This window comes from Mastigoproctus giganteus, chromosome 1 (assembly GCF_048544385.1).
Source record: "Mastigoproctus giganteus isolate SK-2022 chromosome 1, ASM4854438v1, whole genome shotgun sequence".
In the NCBI taxonomy this organism is placed as follows: Eukaryota; Metazoa; Arthropoda; class Arachnida; order Uropygi; family Thelyphonidae; genus Mastigoproctus; species Mastigoproctus giganteus.
Window position 1 is genome coordinate 176,024,022 of NC_143575.1, and position 21,014 is coordinate 176,045,035.

Below are 21,014 nucleotides of genomic sequence, written 5' to 3' on the forward strand. Positions count from 1 at the left end.
TATTGAATATATTTGGAATGAGCTGGAAAGGGCTGTTCGCTGCAGGCCTACACGTCCGTCGAATCTCAAAGAACTGCGTGGCACACTCCTGTCTGCATGGTACTGCATTCCTGCACAACCTTTTCAGCATCTCGTTCAGTTCATGCCTAGATGAATTCAGGCTGTTTTGAAGTCTAAAGGAGCCTCAACACGCTACTAGGTAGGTGTACCTAATAAAGCGGCAGCACAGTGTAGAAGTACTGTGAAAACATAATTTATTTCATTTACTTTGCAGGTTTTAAGGAGAAAATTTTTCTAAAAATGTTTAAGTAACATAACATATGTAGATGGTGATAACCATCTTTATATGGTTAGCCCTTATATTATATGGACTATTTACAACGAATGCATAAAATTAACTTTATTTCCAGATTGAAATTGAACCTGGAGACCGAGGATGTCGCCCGGTTCCTCTCAAACTAAGACAACTGGAATAACAAATTCCAGTTAACATGCAATTCGTGAACGATTGGTGGTAATGATACGGACGTGTTATTCAAAGGCAATTTCTAGATTAATGTCGAGGGGAAAGAAAACCTTGAGAGTCTGGAAGAAGAACTAGAAAACAAAATCAGCGGTATTTCAGAAGTTCTGTAATCAATTTACTATCTTTTGCTCTTTTCAACTGTCCTAGGCACTGTCTGAGAAGCGTTTAACAAATCGCTCCTCATTCTTACAAGGACATTTATGAATCTCCCTTCCTACCCCTCCCATCAGTCATTGACCCATCATACCTTCGACAGAAATCGAAGATGCAACCCTCATCAAAATTGGCTCAATAACACTAAAACCATGGGATATTCTTTGGGTTAGTATTAATGAAATGGGAATGCAGAAGAATGAAGTTATCTTTTTTTTTTCTGTTAAGCCACTACGGCGCATTGCCTTGGAACACTCTGGAGGAGGAGGACCAGTTACCTTTTATAAATATTCCTTCTTTCCCTATATACAATACCCTTACATAACCATCCTTATTTGAAACAGCAGTATAAGTTTATCCTGTCCCCCTGAAGATTGAGATCTTTAAAAAATCTCCGAGTGACTTCCCCTACCAGAGGCTTTAACTGAATTAATATGTTCTGTTCATTGCTGGTGCACAGAAAAACTTCGATTAATATATATTTCGTATTCGGCCACGTATCTATCATCTGTAATTCCTCTGCCAGTGCCTGCCTCTACAGAGAAATGTTGATCCTTAATCCGTCTTCCTTTTCCCCTGACATGCGCATAACAACTTAAGATTAACATAGCAGCCATGTCCTTTACTTTAATTTTCAATTAGATTTTGCTTTAGCATCTTCCAAAGGTGTCACTTTGTAATTTTATTGTCTCAGCTAAATTGTGATCAGTGCTATGCCCTGTACTTTAATAAAAGCTATGTAACACTGGTAATTTTGTGAAAAAATTAATGTTAAAAATTAAACAATTCTTAACGTTTAGATAACAGTTACATGTGTGTATAACTTTAATTTATGTGATATTTTACTTTGATGTAGCACTTGTAATGGATCAATTTAAACATCTGATTTTTTTTTACGTTGATGTTTATTTCTTTGTTGGCAATCAAAATAAACCTTTCAGAATGATAACTAAGACTTTACCAGACTTTCTGAATCCTTAAACATCTAAAACAATAAGAATATTTAAAGAAATAACCTTTGTTTACGTACCTTTTATTTATCTTTGTTTAATACAATGAAGATTATTCAAATTAATTTATAATTCCATCACAGTCGCCGAGTGGGTAAAGTACCTGCCCGGCAACCCAAAGGTCGCGGGTTCGATTCCCGCCTCGGGCTTGGATCAAAGTATTGCAAAAACCTTGGGAGGTGCATTATGGCCACAGAAGCCGATGCGCCAACAACTATCAAATCAATCAATCACCATCACAGCCACGGATTAAAGCCTCTTCAAGATTATTTGGGCAATTCAATGTGCAAGTCAATAGGAAAAAAGAAACGATTATAAGTGGTTGAGTGGTGTAAGGCGCTGGTTTTAGGCACCAGTCTCATTGAGGCATGCGTTCGAATCTCACCGCTGCCAATGTGTTTCTTTTTTTTTCCCTAAAAAAACCCTCACCAGGACAAAGAAACTGGACTCATCCTTTTCAATGACCCTGTAGCAGTGTCGCCCACGGTTTATGTTGAGGATCCGCATTGGGGATTTTCTGAAGACAACTGACCATGCCAAAGAAGAGTTGGTTTAACACTTTTCAGTTTTGCTCTACAATAGCAAAACTGAATTAGTATAGAATTGTTGTTATCAAAATTTATCGTTGTGCAGAATTGCTAATCTGAGTTTATCATCATCATGAACTTGATCCGGATTAGAAGTTTTAAGACCACAATGGTGATAATAATTTTTTTAAGATCACAAAATTGCGATCATAGCAGTATTTACCCTCGCCATCAGGCGCAGTGGAGATAAATCCATTAAACCCGGGGTTAGAGTGCTCAACATTTATTGGGAAATTCAATGCACAAATCAATAGTAAAAAAACTCTTATAAGAGGTAGCGTGGCCGAGCGGTCTAAGGCGCTGGTTTTAGGCACCAGTCTCATTGAGGCGTGGGTTCGAATCCCACCGCTGCCAAATATAATTTTTTTCTGCCCAGCAAAATCCTCTCTCCAGAATCTTAAGCCAGCCACTCACGTTCCATTGCCAAAGTACGAATCTGTTTGAAGTCAGATGAGCACACACACGTTACAAGCGCGCAGTTTCGAGTTTGTTTCCGTAAAATAAACGTGTATCTTCATGAGCACACAAACGTGTGCTCATGACAGAAATATTTCCAGTAAATAAATATTTCCAGTTAACGTAAAATCCGCGATTGATTGGTGGTAATGATACAGATGTGTTATTCAACTCAAATTGTAGATTAATACGAATGGAAAAGAAAGGCTTGAGTGTGGATGAAGAACAAGAAAAGAAACAGTGGTATTTTAGAAGCTCATCAATCAATTTACCATTTAGCTATCTTTTTTTTTTTTTTTAAATGTCCTCGTGAACTATCTGTCGAACTGGAGAAACCAGCGTTCAAACAAAACTGCCCCTCATTCTTATAAAGGGATGTTCAGTCTCCCTTCCTACTTCTCCAATCAGTCATTGTCCTATCATTTCTTAAGGAAAAATCCAAGGTGCGACTTCATTAAAATGAGCACAATAAGACTAAAACCAAGGGATATTCTTTGGGTTTGTATTACTGAAACGTGACTCCAGATGGATTATTGATATTTTTTTTCTGTCTGTTTTGCCACTAAAGCGCATGATTTGGAACACTCAGAGGGAGAATGGTTACCATTAATAAATATTCCCTCCTTTCCCTGTTCACGACACCCTTACATAAGCATCCTCAGTTAAAATAGTAGTAAACAGCATACGTTTATCCTACGTCGTGGAGATTATGAAATTGAAAAAGCTCTGACTCACTTAAGACACCACAGGCATTAATCGACTTAATATTTTTGCTTATTGCTGATGGAGAAACAAACTGCGCCTGATATACACCGTGCTGCCACTTTATTAGGTACACCCCTGCTGTGCACACAAATGGTTTGTCCCAAACGTTGCAAGTCACATGACCACAGTTGTGGATATAAATGCAGAAGAACAACCTTTCTAGTATCGGTTAAGCGTACAAACCGTAGCAAGAATGGGAAAATGAGTGATCTAACGGACTTCGAACGTGGCATGGTAGTAGGTGCAAGACGTGCTGGACAAAGCATCTCTGAAACGGCAGTTCTCCTGAATTTTTCACGCACCACAGTTTCAAGGGTGTATCGAGAATGGTGCAACGAACAGAAAACATGCTCTCAACGGCACTCCTCTAGAAGAAAATCGCTTGTTGATGAAAGAAGTCAGAGGAGGATGGCTAGAATCGTTCAAGCAAACAGACGGGACACGATGTCGCACATCACGTCAGAATACAAACCTGGTGCGCAGAACAAAATATCGCAAAGGACCACTAGTCGCACTTTGTCGCGAATGGGCTACAACAGGCCGCATCGCGTGCATTTGTTATCAATAAATAACAAGAGAGCACGCCTCCTGTGGGCACAGCAACACCAGCACTGGACTATTGAGGATTGCAAAACAGTTGCTTGGTCTGACGAGTCGAAGTTCGTGGTGTATAATGTTGATGGAAGGCTCAGAATTTCGCGAAAACAACATGAATCCATGGACTCGCCATGTGTGACTACTGTACAAGGTGGGGAGGGGGAATGTTTTCTTGGCCCACGTTAGGTCGATTGATACCCATAGATTTACGCCTGAATGCCACATCGTACATAAACATCATTGCTGACCAAGTGCATTCGTTCATGTTGACAGTTTATCCTCAGTCAGATGGTTACTTCCAGCAGGATAATGCGCCAGTGCACAAAGCAAATTTCATGACATTTAAAAACCACTTTAATTAGGGAAGACCACCAAGAATTCAACTGAATGTTTCACAGATACCTTATGTTCCTCAAAACAAATATCTAGGCATAATCTCCAATGATAAATTAACCTTTCTCCCTCATGTCACCAAACTGAAGGAAAATAATAGAAATTTTACTGCTTCAATCATAAGAATCTCCAAAAGAGACTGGGATTTGAATAAAAAGACCATGAAAATATATTATAAAGCAATATTTCTGCCTACAGTTTCGTACGTAGCAGGTATTTGGCACCAGAACATCGTTAAGGTCAAAATAAATAAAAAAAATAAATTTTCTGTTTATACTCCGGGACGACCAAACGGTCAGAGGAGTTCACAAGATAGACAGAATACAAGAAACAGCACCGTATTCAGTAGTCACGGGCTTGAACCCCGGTCACTCAAGGCACGTGTACTTATGCACCCGCGCGCCTGACCACTAAAATCAAAATTAAGCTACTATCAATTGAAAAAACAGTGCTTCTGGCACTAAATAATGTCCCTCGCAGTATCAAACAATGCCCTCCAAATCCTTGGAGGTGAACTACCTTTAGATTTATTTATTTTATACCGTGGCATTATTTATAAACATAAGAAAGGACTGCAGATATCTATTATGGGAATTAAAACAGACCCAGTTAGTAACTTGAAAACAGAACGGAAAAGAATATGGAGTGAAATGGTTAGTATTTGGAAAAGTAGATGGAATGAGTCTGTGCATGGTGAAGTCACAAAGAAGTATATTGAAAATGTTGAGTTTGCTTCTACTCAACCTTCTGTTTCATGGTTTGCACCAAGCATGTTTAAGACGTATTCATTAACAGGACATGGATCTTTGAGGGCCAAACTTTTCGACAGAGGTTTGGAGCCGGATCCTTTTTTTGCACCTGTGGTGAAATGGAGGATTGGATCCATGGTTTACTATTTTGTCCGCAATATACAGATCATCGAGTATTGCTACTTAATCAGGTTCCAGGTCTAGCTGAGGAGAATGTAAAAATAATAGTTGAGAACAACACAAACTTTGAGACTTTCCGGACCTTTGCAGAATTGGTCTTTAAGAAAATTCTTGAACTAAGAACTCAAATCCAAAATCGAATAGAAATCTGACAATTTAATATATATGTTTGTATCCCATTAAATATAAATAGATTGTTGTTATTTTGGTTTTTAGGAGCATTAGCAACTAAAGCCATATTGCTCCGGGGATATGCGGTGGTCATTCCCTGACCTTTCCGCATTTGGTAGCCACGGGCTCGAACCCCGGTCTAATCAAGAAGCGTGTGCTACGCACTGTTGCTCCTTCCCACCTGGCTATGAAGACGCCTATATAAATAGAATGACTTGTTGTAAGCTATGTAAATTTAATTCTATTTCTAGAATTTAGAGTTAAAATTCTAGTATCTTCTACAAATGTAAATATTTACTTCGATAAGTTTGAGTTTTTCAAATTGGCTTGTATCTGCTTGGATGTTTTTCCACTAGTTTTTTTTTTTTTTTTAGCTGGTTTCCAGTTTTGGGCGACCTGGGGACGGGATTGCTGGCACCCACCGGTATTGCACTATCTCCGGTGGGTGCGGGATTTGTGCACAAGGCACTAAAGGCGATAGTAGACCCAGGCTCAGCTCCTTGTGCCTGAGGGCGAGCAGCGGCTACCTAGGTGTTGTCTGCTCCCTGGTGGCGAGGTAGACTGACACAAGCGACATACCATACACTAATACATAAAGCTTTGCAGAGTTTCTGCACCAACACAGACATGCAAGGTGGAGATGGGCTTAGGCCTAGGAGCCACCCTTGATACAGGTAAAAACACACACACGTATTCATATATAATATAGTATCTTGTATATGTATAATGAGAATGGAAATGTATATAAAATTGTGTATATCTTCTTTGTAAGTTTTGTATATAATTTGTAAATAACTGTGTGTAAAAAAAAATTAAAAAAAAAAAGGCGCTGTCGTTGGTGAACTGTGGGTAGCATGGGAACTCGGAGCGGGCTACGGCTATGCAGCCCCATTTTCAGCAGGGTTCCATGTACTGTGTGTTATGACACATCACTCCCGTCACCAGCATTCCAATTACTAGCGCGTTGCGCCACAGTCGCCCTTCTGTTGCCACGTACCATCCAGGAGAGCCTTCGCTCACCTCGAGCATCGATGAGCAGTGGTCGTCGACCATCTCGCCTGCGGTTCGTGGGTTTTCCCTCCTTGGACCACTTTCGGTAGGTACTAACCACGGCTGACCGTGCGCATCCCACTAGCCCTGCAGTTTCGGATATGCTCTGACCCAGTCGTCTGAATCTTTGTCAAACTCGCTTAATTCCGCTGCCTTTCCCATCTGAAGGACAAGAGTAACAGTGATTAACGGAGCTCAGTATTTTTTATACCGTGTGCCGACCCGCGCACGCACCGTACTTCACCTACAGTTGCTTCGATTTGCATAACGACTCGCTGGTCATAACGTTTTAGCTCATCGGTGTATACAAGTAGTGTGAAAACGTAATTTATTTCATTTACAATGCAAGTTTTAATGCGAAATGCGTGAACTGCTCTTTAAGTGCCATTTGAAGATGGAGATTAACCACAGTAATCCTTGCATTTTATGGACTATTTACAACGAAGGAATAAAATTAACTTTATTTCCAGATTGAAATCGAACCTGGAGACTTAGGGTGTCGCCAAGGTACCTGTCAAACTAAGACAACTGGAATAACAATTTCCAGTTAACGTGTAATTCGTGGTATTGATAATTGGTGGTAATGATACGGATGTGATATTCAAAGGCAATTCCTAGATTAATATCGATGGGAAAGAAACGCTTGTGAGTCTCAGGGGCTCACATCTGGCGAGTATGGGCTTGGCACGCCCACTGTGCTTGATATCATCATTCTTATTTTTCTTGGTTTCTCTCTCAAGTTAATTCAGAATGTTTTTTTTCTTTTTGGCTGATAAGCGTCAGGCTTCCTTGCACCATATGGCTAATAATAATAATAACTTGAAAACAAAATCAGTGGTATTTCAGATATCTTGCTATCTTTTTTCTCCTTTCGACTGTCCTAGTGCACTATCTGAGAAAGTAGTTAAAAAAAACGGCCCCTAATTCTCACAAGGAGATGTCAGTCTTCCTTCCTCCCTCTCGAATCAGTCATTGATCCATCATACCTTCAAGAGAAATCCAAGATGTAACCCCCATCAAAATGGGCTCAATAACACTAAAACCATGGGGTTAGTATTACTGAAATGTGACTGCAGAAGGATGAAGTGATCATTTTTTTTTCTGTTAGCAGCTTCCAAAAGTGTCACATTGTAATTTTATTGTCTCTGCTAAATTGTGATCAGTGCTATTCCCTGTACTTTAATAAAAGCTATGTGACACTCGTAATTTTGTGACAATAATTAATATTACAAATGAAACAATTTTTAACGTTTAGATAACAGTTATATATTTGTATAACTTTAATTTGTGCCATATTTTACTTTGATGTAGCACTCGTAATGCATCGATTTAAACATTTGATTTTTTACTCTGATGTTTATTTGTTTGTTTTCTTTGTAGGCAATGAAAATCCAAACATTCGAGGGTGATCACCAGGATGTTAAGTAGCCTTTGTGAATCCTTAAAAATCTAAAACAATGAGAATACTTAAAAGAAATAACCTTTGTTTACGTACCTTTTATTTAACTTTCTTTAATACAATGAAGATTATTCAACCTAATTTATAATTCCATCACAGCCACTGATTAGAGCCGCTTCAAGATTACTTGGGCAATTCAATGTGCAAGTCAATAGGAAAAAGAACCTCTTACAAGAGGTAGCGTGGCCGAGCGGTCTAAGGCGCTGGTTTTAGGCACCAGTCTCATTGAGGCGTGGGTTCGAATCCCACCGCTGCCAAAGTTTATTTTTTACTCCAACCTTAATAATAGATAATATGTTGTTAAGATTGGAATTAAGCTTAATATTGACATGAAATAAAACATCACAATTTGTGGGCTATTTTTAACGAAACGCACGATGAACAGTCAACTTGACTCTTCCAATCCTTGATAAAAAACATTGTTACGTCAGTGGAACAGAATATTGGATAAATCACTAAAGATCAATAGAAATAGTTTTGTTTTTCGACAAAGCTGGAACTCTTTTTCATCCATATCGTTTATCTCTTTAATTAAGATTTAGGAATGTTTCTCTGATACAGTTAGCAGAAGGGATAGAAACGAAGCTTGATACTTAATGGGATTTAATTCAATTCATCTCTCAATGAGATGGTGCGTAAAATCTGTGCCTTAGACCGCTGGAAAACAAACAAACAACTTGTTCTAAACAATCCACTTTCTTATTCTGTTTTCTCATCACTTTGTCATATGTAAAGCCAAAGCACTTTAAAAAGACCCCGTGTTCTCTTCGCTAATTTGATATTCAAAATGTTTAGGTATATTTGATTTATATTTGATATATAAAACGTCAGAACATTTAAATGAGAAGATATTCCGGGCTGTAACAAGCCGCTACTAGACTCCAGACTGTACTTTGCTCGCCACTTCTTAAATAACAAAAATATTTTCTTGGTAATCGCAAAAATATCCAACAGACAGCCGGGTGGGGGTCCTACAGGTCAGAATTTCTCTCTCAGATCGTCTTTCTCCGAACTCCAGTCATCCAAGATGTCCAATTAGTTTTTATTTTTAGTAAACACACCCATCTCTTACATAAACTAAAGAGCGTTCTACGAAACCGCTTCGGAGCACACTGGGTTTCTTATTTCCTCCATTAATACACTCTCGTTCACGTTAATCACTTCGAAGGTTAAAGGTGAACCATGGTTTCTCGAATCGGTGCATGTTGTGCAGCAAAACAAAGTCGGTAACCTCATGAGTCTCGGCCACTGGTTATGCCATTATTAAGGCAGTCTTTGTGAGGGAGTGTTGTAAGAGGATAATCCGGTGGAAAATCCTCTCTGGGGGGGAGGTAAGATGCTAAAATAGTAAATATTATAGAGTAACAATGATCTAACATCCCGTCGATGTTTACGTTTCATTAGGCAGCAACATCCCCGCCTTCACACACACCCCCTCCTCTCCCTCTGGAGCTCCAATAGGTCATCCACTTTCCCGAAGCGGCAAGCGTTAAAAATACAATAAAAAACTCTTTCATTTAACGAAGAAAATTTCTGAGTAGGAGTCTAGCGGAAGTGTTGGGAAAGAGTCAGAGTGTGACGTGTACAAGCGAGAGTGAAGCCTTGATCTGGTTGAGACTTCCCAATCGTGAACACCAAATACACACGCACAAACAACCAGTAGCAACGAAGGTCACAACAGCTGATATTCCGTCAGGTATGACGAACGTAGCCTTCGGCTGCCCCTCGATATAAAAGAGAAAGAGTTGCGTCAACGGTTGGGAGTCGAAAGTTTTGGTTTGTGGGAAGACATCAAGGGCTACCATGTCAATTCTAGTAAGTAACACACTTTGGAATATTTTCTTCTCCTTCTGTCGTTAAGTATCTGTCACGTGGCAGCGTGCCACGCGATGGGAAATCTTTATTCTTCTTGTGAACCCACATGATAAAATGAGAGCAAGAATATTTCCTATTTTTAGGTCGCGTGACCTTAAAACTAACTTTATAACTGGAGTACATTTAAATTGGAGTTTGATCTTCAGGATTGCGCGAGGGGAATTGACTTCCGCACAACCTACTCTACAACCAACTTAATAGAGAAACGACTCTTAACCTTTGCTAGCTTTTGGACTAGGAAACTGATGTCATAATCTGACAGATTGCATATAGCGCAGTTTCTGTATAATTGGTTGGTCAAATTATTAATTTTATTCTAGACGCCGAATAATGACTTATATTTTATAATTAAAGTATCAATTATTTTATCAAAGTATGTAATTTTCTCAATTATTAATGGCAATGACTCTTTAAACTAAATTGTTTTTAAACCCAGGTGTGAAAGCGTTAGTATGTCGTGTCAATAAATTGATTGCATTCTATGGTTCGCATGTGTTGCTGGATGAAAAACCAGAGTTTCCGGGTTTCTAACCGAGGTCTTTCTACCCCGATTTGGAAGAACAGTGGTTTTAACCTTTAAGGACTATCTGCTAGACTTGGAAGTCGATGATCTCGAGTTTATTCATTTAAGAGTAAAAAGATCTTGACAATATCAGAAGAGGCTCGTAAAGAAACGCATTATTTCTGGTAATATGGTTCATATCCGGAAGATTACCAGCTGTTAGGCTTCGAAACGAACAACGTGCTTCTGAATGATGAGTGGTAAACTATGTTAAATCTCTAGGAAGAAAGAAAACAGCAGAAGACTCCTTTGGTGGAATGGAAGGTTCCTGCTGTATCTGGACAATTAAAGCGCGTTGGAGATTATTTTACTTTCTGAAATTAAAACAGAGATAGAAGTACCCATTATAAGAATTTTGTAGCAATCAAGGATATTAATTGTGAATTGTTATTATGTAGTTACAAATAATAGACGCTCAGATATTCGACCTGCAGAGCAAAGTAACAACTTACCATTTCTCTTGTTTTGTTTCTTCCTGATGTTTTCATTCATTTTTTTTCAATCAGCATTTCCACAATTACAAATTTAACGAGACTTGCAGTTAAACTCTCCCAGAAATTCAGAAAATAACCGGCAATTTCTGACTTATTTTTCAATACCAGTCCTGTTTTCGTCTAGTGAGGATGTCTTTTAGCTGAATAATAACTTTTAAATCAGTGGTTCCAGAAAATTAATTTCATATTGTTCGTGTTTGTGGATCTGTAACTGCAAGCTAAATGTAGAACGAATGAATATCGGCCAGGTGAGAGAGAGAGAGATTAAGTTTATAGCAGTTTAAAAATCAGTCAAGAGATTCGTTTATTTCTTATAGGACGTTGTGATGCATTGTTTCAGATAACGTGGAGGTAACTAGGGCCATGATGTGTCAATATATAGTCTGAACACCTTCCTAGGACTAAGAGTAAGTGGGCCCGTTTCAAAAGCCCTTCAGTAGTCACTGCAAATACATCACATGGCACTATATATATTCGCAAACAGTCTGTACATGCTGTGATCCATTAATTGTTTTGATCAGTGTAGTTTTAACCCCACGGTATTTGCAGAAATTCTGTGCCTTATCAGTGTCCACGTAAGTTTCAGAGAAAGGCAGATTTCTCTTCTATGAATAAACAACTTTTTATGCCGAGTAACTGAAAAATTTCTTGAATTAAAGTAATTTTTATATGAGTACAATAAAATGATTCAGGAAATTTGTCGTATTTACACAGCTTGGTACAAAACGATAATAATGCGAGTTAAGGGACTGAGAAATGAAATAACATAAAGTAAATAGTTAAATACAAGATAACTTCCGTGTTTGCTGGTCCATCATCTTTTCTAGCGATATTTTCCCTCAAATAATGAGATCCTCCCCCACACTACATACAGAGTCATTAATGATGTTGTGATACTTCGCGGCATTATCATAAATGCTCTTTTACAGAATAGCAGTATTTTAGCATTTTATGACGTTATTGTCCTTAAACACGTGGATACTGAGTCCTCATACAATAATGTCGATTATTCTGTAACACAAGTACGCAGATAACTCAACATGTATGAACAGAAAATGACGAATTTCTATTGATCTACTTTTTATGGATTTTTTTGTCCTGACTTGACAAATATCTATACAGGCAACACTATCGAGATGACTGTGGATCTATCTTTCTTATCACTGGCTAAAATGATTGTGGTACATTTGGAACCACGTCATCGCTATATGATAATTCCATGTGCATACTCGTACCTTCAAAATACCCTATTACCGCAATCATAATTTTAACAGTGGCTGCGGACAAACCGAATTCAATTCGCATATAAGGGCTGCTAACATAATTGAAGTTGAACAATTGCTAAACATTCCGTGTTGAAGAAGGCCCAGGTCTGTTAAAGGTTCGCATACCTGTAAATATTTCACCTACATGTTATTTACGTCACCTAATCATTGCCCTCGCTGGCAGCACAGAAGTTACAATCGCTGTCCTCGTGTGGATAAAGGCTTACATTAGAATTCGGTCTGGGTGTTTTCATCCCACAAAACATGGGAACATCGTTGCTTTGTATCGTTCATGTTGGACCCGAATGTCGGAAGCCTGCGACCATTCGAGTCCAATATGAAAAAGTTTCGTCTTGTTTCTCAACCCTCGAATCATTCTGGAATCGGCAATACTCAAATACGAAAAGTTACAGCAACCAGCTACTTAAAAGTTCTCTTTTAGATTTAGACCTACCACTTCTAGGGAAGGATGTTGTTCTTATTGGGGCGAATTAAAGATAAACTGAAGAATACGATCTGTACGCTGGAAGGAGCATTTCATTTTATTTGAAAGATACAAAATTCATAGTTCCTCCCAGCAATTCTTTTTTTGAATTGACGTCAAGCAAATAAATCGTTTATTGCTTTCCATTCTGTACTTTTGTACAACGACCCTATTTTAACTTGCTCATCAGTCACGTGACGCATTACGACATACTCTCTTGTGATAAACCGACGTCCCTTTATGAACTACTGTACATGGGAAGCAATAAAACATTTTAAATTGTGTCCATCCCAGAGAAGGTGCTATTATGCAACCTCTTGTAAAGTCAAACATCAAGAAGGGATACTGAAATACACTATGAATCAAGTAAGTACGTCAAAGGATTAATGAAAGCTCCTTCTGAATGTGGGTCACGAAACACCTAGCATGTGGGTCATAAACAACTTAGCAAGCAGAACTCTTTTGCCTCAATTATTATCAGAATGCACATCTTCAGCTCCAATCGGTATATAACAAAATATTCTATCGCAAACTACGAGTTTGTTAAACTCTGCAGCAACAAAAATATATTATATTTAGCCACCAGTAAAACATTTACTTCAATAAACGAAAATACGAACACAGTCAATCTTTCAAACAAAGAATTTCAACCAGACCAGATAACACCGCAACAACTCCAAGAATTCCAAGTGTTCATTGTAATCCTGCTTTATTTCAACAGTTTTTTTTCCAGATTTCAAAACGCGTTACTAACAGAATTTCCAGCTTGGAATTTCCACCTCAGTATTGCTTCACTACCGGAACTTTCGTTTTTGTTCCCCTGTGCATTGAAGCGAACGATTTGAGGGAATAACTGACATTCTTGAATGTCACTTACTCCATCAAACCTTGCAAGGCTAAACTTCACCTTAAAATGGCGCAATTGATTAACCATTATGGCGACAGGATTACAGCATTGTGTGGGAGTGAAAGGATTTAAGATATCGCGTTTGGACGTCACATGACGCGCTTCGTGTGGTTCATTCTAAATGCTCCTTTCTGCTCAATACCACGCAGCTGTTCTTAAAATTAACTTTTAGATTTTTTGTTTTATTCTTGAATTCAGAGAAAGCCAAACTAGTTTGCTCATTCTACTTTTTATCATCTTGTTTCAAATAGTTGTTGAAATGTTGCTGACATTTCAATAATTGTATTGTCAGTAATGCTCTTCCTTGGTCATGACTGCGTATTTTTATTACCAAAGTCATTTCAGTTAAAACTCAAACGAATATATACAGTTTAAAGGGTGGGGGAGGGCGTAGAGAGAATATAACGGCAGTAAAGCGAACGCTAGTAATACAATACCACATTCCAAATGATGTCATCATTTTGTATCAAAACTACTGCGGACTCAGCAATTATATTTAGACTACATGAGAGTAATGTTGCTAGGTAGTAGGGTTTCAGGAGCATCAGCGACCAAGGCCATATTGCTTCTTGTATATTGTCTGTAAATTGCGTGTTCTGTTGTCGATTTTTTATTCTGGACGAAAAACTCGAGTTTCCGGGAGGAAAAACCATACTACCCTCGACAGGAAAGTAATGAAATAATATCTTAATCTGATACTGATGAAAAGGACTATTTTGGTTTTGGAGTACTGTGTTTACTTTAAAATAATTTAAAATTTATATCGCATCAATCACTACCCGGGATTCGATTTATTAATTAGTAGTTCAGAAAACTGTATATGGAACCAAATTTTGAAGGAAAAAGTTAAGTTAAACGCTTTCCACATGCCTTGACAAGTTGGAATGCATTTGTTGTAAAACGGTAACGATAAATTGTTTAAGAATAAATGAAAATAAATTAAAGAAAAAGAAACTTTTAACGCATTTAATGGAATGCAGCGAGCGCTTCTTAGTTTTAATATCTGCAAAACCGTAAGTTTGGTCCCAACCAGTTTACTGCACGGACTACAAATGTGCAAGTGTATCCCCAAATTAAAAAGGGGAACACGAGTAGTTACAGACCAGTTAGTTTAACTTCTGTTCCGGGAAAAATAATGGAGTCACTGGTTAAAGCAGCATTGCAGGTTCATCTAGACAAGACTGCAGCCAGCAATAATTCAGACACAGCATGGGTTTGTTAAGGGAAAGTCTTGTCTGACAAATTTGATAGGATATTTTATGATGTGGTTACAAAGGAACTGGATGGAAAAAATAATTTCGATATCATATATTTGGATTTCAGGAAAGCTTTTGACACTGTTGCGCATGGAAGACTATTGTACAAATTGGAGCATAATGGTATTAAGGGCAAATTGATACAATGGATAAAAGGGTGGTTGATGGTGGGGGAGGAAGAAGACAGAGAGTGGTAATCAATGGACGCTGCTCTTCGTGGACTAATGTTATTAGTGGAATCCCCCAGGGTTCGGTGTTGGGCCCACTGTTGTTTTGTATATTTATCAATGATATTGGTGAAGGTATATCAGGTTTAATATGCAAGTTTGCAGATGATACTAAGGTTGGCAGGGTTATTAATGACAGTATGCTACTACATCAGGATCTAGAAAAGTTGCGCAGATGGGCTGAGAAGTGACAACTGAAGTTTAACATTGACAAATGTAAAGTACTGCATATGGGCAGATGTAACCCCAAATAAACGTACCAACTGTGTGGTACTACACTTGGGTGGTAGAAAATGAAATTTGCCTGGGAGTAATTGTGCAGCCAAATATGAAGTTTTCTGAGCATTGCAGACAGAGCATAGGGTGTTGTCAATGATATATAGGAATTTTGCTAGTAGGGAAAAGGAGATGATTATCCCTTTGTATAAGGCAATGGTCAGGCCACACCTTGAGTACTGCGTACAGGTCTGAAGGCATTTTAGGAAGGATGTAGAGTTGCTTGAGCGAGTACAGAGAAGGGCAACAAGTTTGGTGAGGGGAACGAAGGGGTGGGCTTACGAAGAAAGGATTAAGTTCTGCAAATTGCAGCATCTGGAGACTAGGTATCTGTGAGGTGATCTGATTGAGGTTGAATGGGTCGAGCAGGCTCGATTCTGATGGGATTCTTGCTCAGATTACGAACCTGAGGGGGGGGGGGTATATTATTTCAAATTGAGGAAAGATAATTGTAGAATAGATGCGGGGAAATTTACCTTTAGCCAGCGGATTGTTGATTGCTGGAACAAACTTCCACCTGTCGTTGTGGAAGTTGATAGCTTAAATAAATTCAAGGAGGAACTGGACAAACTTTTAGAGGAAATGGGCGTGTTTTTTTTTTTTTTTTTTTTGGCTGATGTTATATAAGCTTGCTTTCTTGCATCATATGCCTCTACTATTACTGCTGCTTTACCCAGACAATAAATACGCATCAGATTAAGGGATTTTTTTTTTTTTTTTTCATATGGAAGTTCTATCACCTGTGCCAATTAGTAATCGATTGGGTAATGTAAAAAAAAATTCTTTCTAGGAATACATGCACATAGGTTAATTATAATAATTGTTAGATTATTATCATTAGCCTATGTGCCGGAAAAGGTTCAGGGGAATAGGGTCGGGGTGGCCGCTTATTTAATTTTAGGGGATTATCCGAAACCGTTGAAAAAAAACAATAGTTGATAACATTTAAGACTATTTTAATTATGATGATAATTAGCAGAAATTATTTACCAAAAATCTCTAACCTGATTCTTTTCGCTTAAACTATACAATTTTTTAGAATGCTTCGTACCAAAAGTTAATTTCTTAAATGCAATTTGTTACGAAAAAAAATTGCTACAAGAAGTGCCTTTATAATGCCTGTACAGATTTCCAAATTCCAGTTTAGTGCCTCATCAAAGCCATAGTTTTAAATACTGTGGTGTTTAAACAAATGAAATTGTTTAAACCATAAATTGTTTTTGTAAACTGTAAGGCCTGAAGTAGCCGAGTAGTCACGCTTAGGTACAGCAGTACGCGCATTTGAGCTAACCTTAGTTCGAGTACGTGACTACTACAGAAAGCTTCTTTTATTCTCTCTACCTTGGAAACTCCTCTGTGGTTATCCCGGAGTATAAAAGAAGTAGCGTATTTCTTATTCTAAAATTTAAAAAAAAACTATACTAATAATATCAAATTGGCAAGAAATGGAACCCGAATATGGCATGCTTTAAAGTGAAAACTGGATCTAACCCGAGAGAGATGATATTTCTACAATGGGGCCACATTACGAACTTTAACTCTCCGAAGGCGGCTAATTTATTAACCATAAAGTAAAGAAATAATAAATAAAAACAGGATACTGTACTTTTTTTTTTTACATTTTATTTAACTTTCTATTATTTTACATGATATCGGAAGTTAATATATTACTCTCTATCGATATCACGAGACAAAAATAAGCCACCAGAGGGATGAAAAGATTATTTCACACGCGCAACATTTATACAAAGAAAAAAGCGTAATAATATATTAACTTTCCTATTGACATCTTTCTTCGCTCCACAAAATTTCTTGTGCATTGAACTATGCAAGTATAAAACTTTCCACTAAGATTTGTAAAACTTGGGATAGTTAAGTTAAATCTAAAAGGAAGTTAAATCTAAAAGGTAAACAGGTTCAAAGGAATAACCACCACAAAGTACAACGCTCTGAATGTCCTACGCATGCGCTCTTTTCTTTGTTTACACAAAGAAAAGAGTGCATGCGCAGAACAGCAAATGAAACGGTGTCATTGTCAATTAAATTGACAATGACACGGTTCCAATACGCCATGTAGACATCCTCGCAATCCTTTTATTTATTTATCATTAAATCATCGAAAATAACTGTAAGGTTCTCTTTTAGGTAACATTATGGCAATCCAAATAACAACATTTTAAAGAAATTCCCTCAAACTTCACCACTTCCTACTCCTCGAATCTTAAAGTTTTATAATTTTTCGTTTCAAGTTCCAGCCACTAATAATTAGCAGACATTCGAGTGATTTAACTTGTTTTCGATTTGAGGTCACATCGTTAAAATTGATGGCGCTGTCGTTCGATTTTACTGCGTAGTCATTTCTAGGGGTTTAAGACACGACTAGCCTTGAAGCCCACGCCCTCCCAACCACATGTACACGAAGTCTGGGTGCAACTGACGTGTGAAAATACATTCTTAACCTAATTCACCAAGCTCCAATCAAAATTCTTCGGATTAAAAAAATAATAATAATAAAAAAATCTGTGACCTAGATTATTTGCTAGTATTGCTTTTATTAACTGCTCCCGGGAGATCAGGTGACAATAACGATCATGACAATAACCTAATAGAACCTTCAGCCTTAGTTACACAACACGTAATAGTTAAAATTCAATTCAGATATCTAATCGACACATTAACATTTCCGGGTTGCAAGTCAGATGACTACAATAGATAAACCTGTAACTATACGTTAATTTAACTCATTAAACTTTCAGTTTAGAAAAACTAAGTTAAATCTATACTAAACAGTCTATATTTTAAAAGATATACAAAGTCGTTATGTTCAGAACTCATAGAAATCCAAATTATGTCATTTTATTCCTCAGATTCACATCGACACCCAACGATGATCAAACAGTTTCTTGTATAAGTATCAAAATGGCGGAAAATTTGTTCAAATAAAAAATATACCGGTGCCATTTTGCTGTCTCTCTCTCTATAACAGTACTTATAAAAGAGAAACTATACGAACTTCAAGAGTGTTTGCATCAGCTTTATTCTTTAAGCCCTATTTTCTGTATACCATCACAGCCATGATCTCAGTGCCTTCAGGTTAACGACTTGCATTAACAGAAGTAGACCCCGTGAACTTGCATACTGCACAGTTGAACACCCACGAGCTTCGAGCAAACGAGCACGTAATCCGTCCTAAAAAAAGGTTACCTTGAAATACTTTCACTTGTCATCTGATGGTATGGAAACTACGTCAGTACAACCCACGGGTGATTGACCCGTAAGTAGGCGTTTTTACTTTACACGTTCCGCTGGTCATTTGTTACTTTCATTCTCGCTTTATCCATTCTGTAAACTCCCCCTGACAGATGGGCAGTTCGTGTGTCGTATCCAGCTGATTGTCTAAAGGTTGTCAACGATTGAGCTACGGTGATAAATGGTCCACTTTCATTCTTAGAAGAGTTTAATATCCCCTGTTTGCGCTCTTCGACTAGTTTCCTGTACAAAGGTCACGTATTATTTAAGATTTCTTAACACATAAGACCATTCAGCACATGGTTATTTGTAAACATTGACAAGAATATGAATTAATTCGTAATATTTGTTCATTACTGGGAGAGCAGAGAGAGAGAGAGAGAGAGAGAGAGAGAGAGAGAGAGAGAGAAGAAATGACCAAATATCTATACATATAACTATGAACCCATCCATCCATCACTCTTTTTACCATTTCACCATACATTACGAAGGTGTTTCTTGGTCCTTTTCCATTTACTTCTGTAAAGGATTCAATGCGTGATAGGAATGGATCCCATAGGTACAGAAATTGTTTATTTCTATAAGCTGTGAATGTGATATATAATAAGTTATTTAAATAACTTTTTGGGAAATGCTTGCTACTTTTATTTTTAATCTAGATCTACCCATGCATTCAATGAAAGTAATTCCTTATTATTATTTCCTCAGGTTGCCATTTTCGCTGCTTTCACTCTCGCCTCTGCGACTCCATTTGAAAGACCTGAAAAATCCAGGTACTTCTACCGACCTATAGATGAAAGTCCCGTTTTTCCGCCACAAGGAACAGAAATTAACATCCGTCTTCTGGGAGAGTATGGAGATCCAAGACGACAACCTTTTCAAAATTTCCAGATGAATGATCCAACAGGGGAATACGGCGGGTTTCCTGAAGAAAGTTATCGTTTTCCTCAAGAGTTGTTAGAAGATATAAACGTAAAAGCCATCAAGAAACCTGAAAGCCACGACAAACAGAAGAAAATCTCAAGAGTTCCTTTATACAAAAATCCCATTTTACCAACTCTCGCCAGCCCTGCCACTCCAGGTGGCTCTGAACGTCCTTCAGTAATCTCTTTAGATAAAGCTGGAGATCGAGATATCAAAGATCATGACAAGAAGAAAGCTAATCCTACATTAAAAATTGCGACACCATCTTTGGAGCCACGGGAAAAAGAAGAAAAAGCTCCAGAATCCTTAGCTCCAGTTCCTCACATGAGGGCAACTGGAATCTCTATATTTGACACAGAATCCATAGCAATCAATTCAAAGTTTCCTCGATATCTAGAGGATGCTTTCCATCCTCTGTCTCCTTTCGCAGATGCCTACGATTATCCTTTACCTCCATCTGACAAAAAGGAAAGTGAACAGAAGTTACTAAATCCGTCCCACAGTCGACAGATATTTCCTGCCCAAGAAGACACCCAGTACGACTCTTTAACTGGTTTCCGTGGAGGACCACCCTTGTTTCCACTGTCGCAACTTGAGAAGTACGCCCTTCAACCAGAGAATCCCCCAGCTGTTCGGCCATCTCCTGATCTCATGCACACAACAACCAGGACAACAAAAGAAAAGACCCCTAAGTCAACGATAATTACAACAATCACAACGACAACCACAACAACAAAAGCTGCCTAATCTTTATTAACTGCCAAACTGTCCGAAACAGAGAGAGAGAACTTTCCCATCACGATGCCAACTTGTTATTGTTTCTGTTTTCATAAGTTTATAAGAAAATTAATAAAAGATCTTTTGTCATCAAAAGAGTGTGTGCCAGCAAATATATAAATTAAGTTTTATTTAATAAAAGTAACCTTTTCGTCATTTTATTGAATATAATCAATATCAACAAAGGTTTTTTGTAATAACAGATGCTTGATATCGGATTTATTAATTAACTTGCAGTAGTTGCAGATCTCAACCAATTTTCAAAACCATTATGAAATGACCTTAACACAGATAATCAGAACACACATTTAAAATAGGTAAAAAAAGTTCCTGGCATATAAGAACATTTCTAAATCTAAAATAAAATGAATGAGTCTGGTTGTCCCCCCCAGTAAAGCATTTTGGGACGAAATTGAAAGGCTATCAGACGTATGTCTCGGGTTCCGTGCACTATTCAAGTACTGAGTGATGTTTTATCCGGTCTGCTAGAAGAATATCGTCTTTCTTTGGAGTGAATGCTGCATTGACCCGCTGTCCTGAACATGACAGGAAGTTCTAGGTAATACTTATATATTTATTGTATTAGGTGGTCCCTTCCAACCTTCAGCAATCCCGCGGCGTA

At 37.9% G+C, this 21,014-nt stretch overlaps 1 protein-coding gene and 2 non-coding genes across 3 annotated transcripts; all 3 read left to right on the forward strand.

Annotated features, from left to right (window-relative positions):
• The first annotated feature begins 2,549 nt into the window (after positions 1–2,549).
• Positions 2,550–2,630, forward strand: TRNAL-UAG (transfer RNA leucine (anticodon UAG)). The gene has a single exon. It is a non-coding gene; the product is annotated as a tRNA-Leu (tRNA).
• Positions 2,631–8,272: 5,642 nt separating this feature from the next.
• TRNAL-UAG (transfer RNA leucine (anticodon UAG)) lies at positions 8,273–8,353 on the forward strand. The gene has a single exon. It is a non-coding gene; the product is annotated as a tRNA-Leu (tRNA).
• Positions 8,354–9,771: 1,418 nt separating this feature from the next.
• Positions 9,772–20,488, forward strand: LOC150091314 (uncharacterized). The gene is made up of 2 exons (XM_090375133.1): positions 9,772–9,911; positions 19,400–20,488. Exons 1-2 carry the CDS (start codon positions 9,900–9,902, stop codon positions 20,360–20,362), a joined length of 975 nt encoding a protein of 324 aa, XP_090231259.1. The 5' UTR covers positions 9,772–9,899; the 3' UTR covers positions 20,363–20,488.
• Positions 20,489–21,014: the final 526 nt, after the last annotated feature.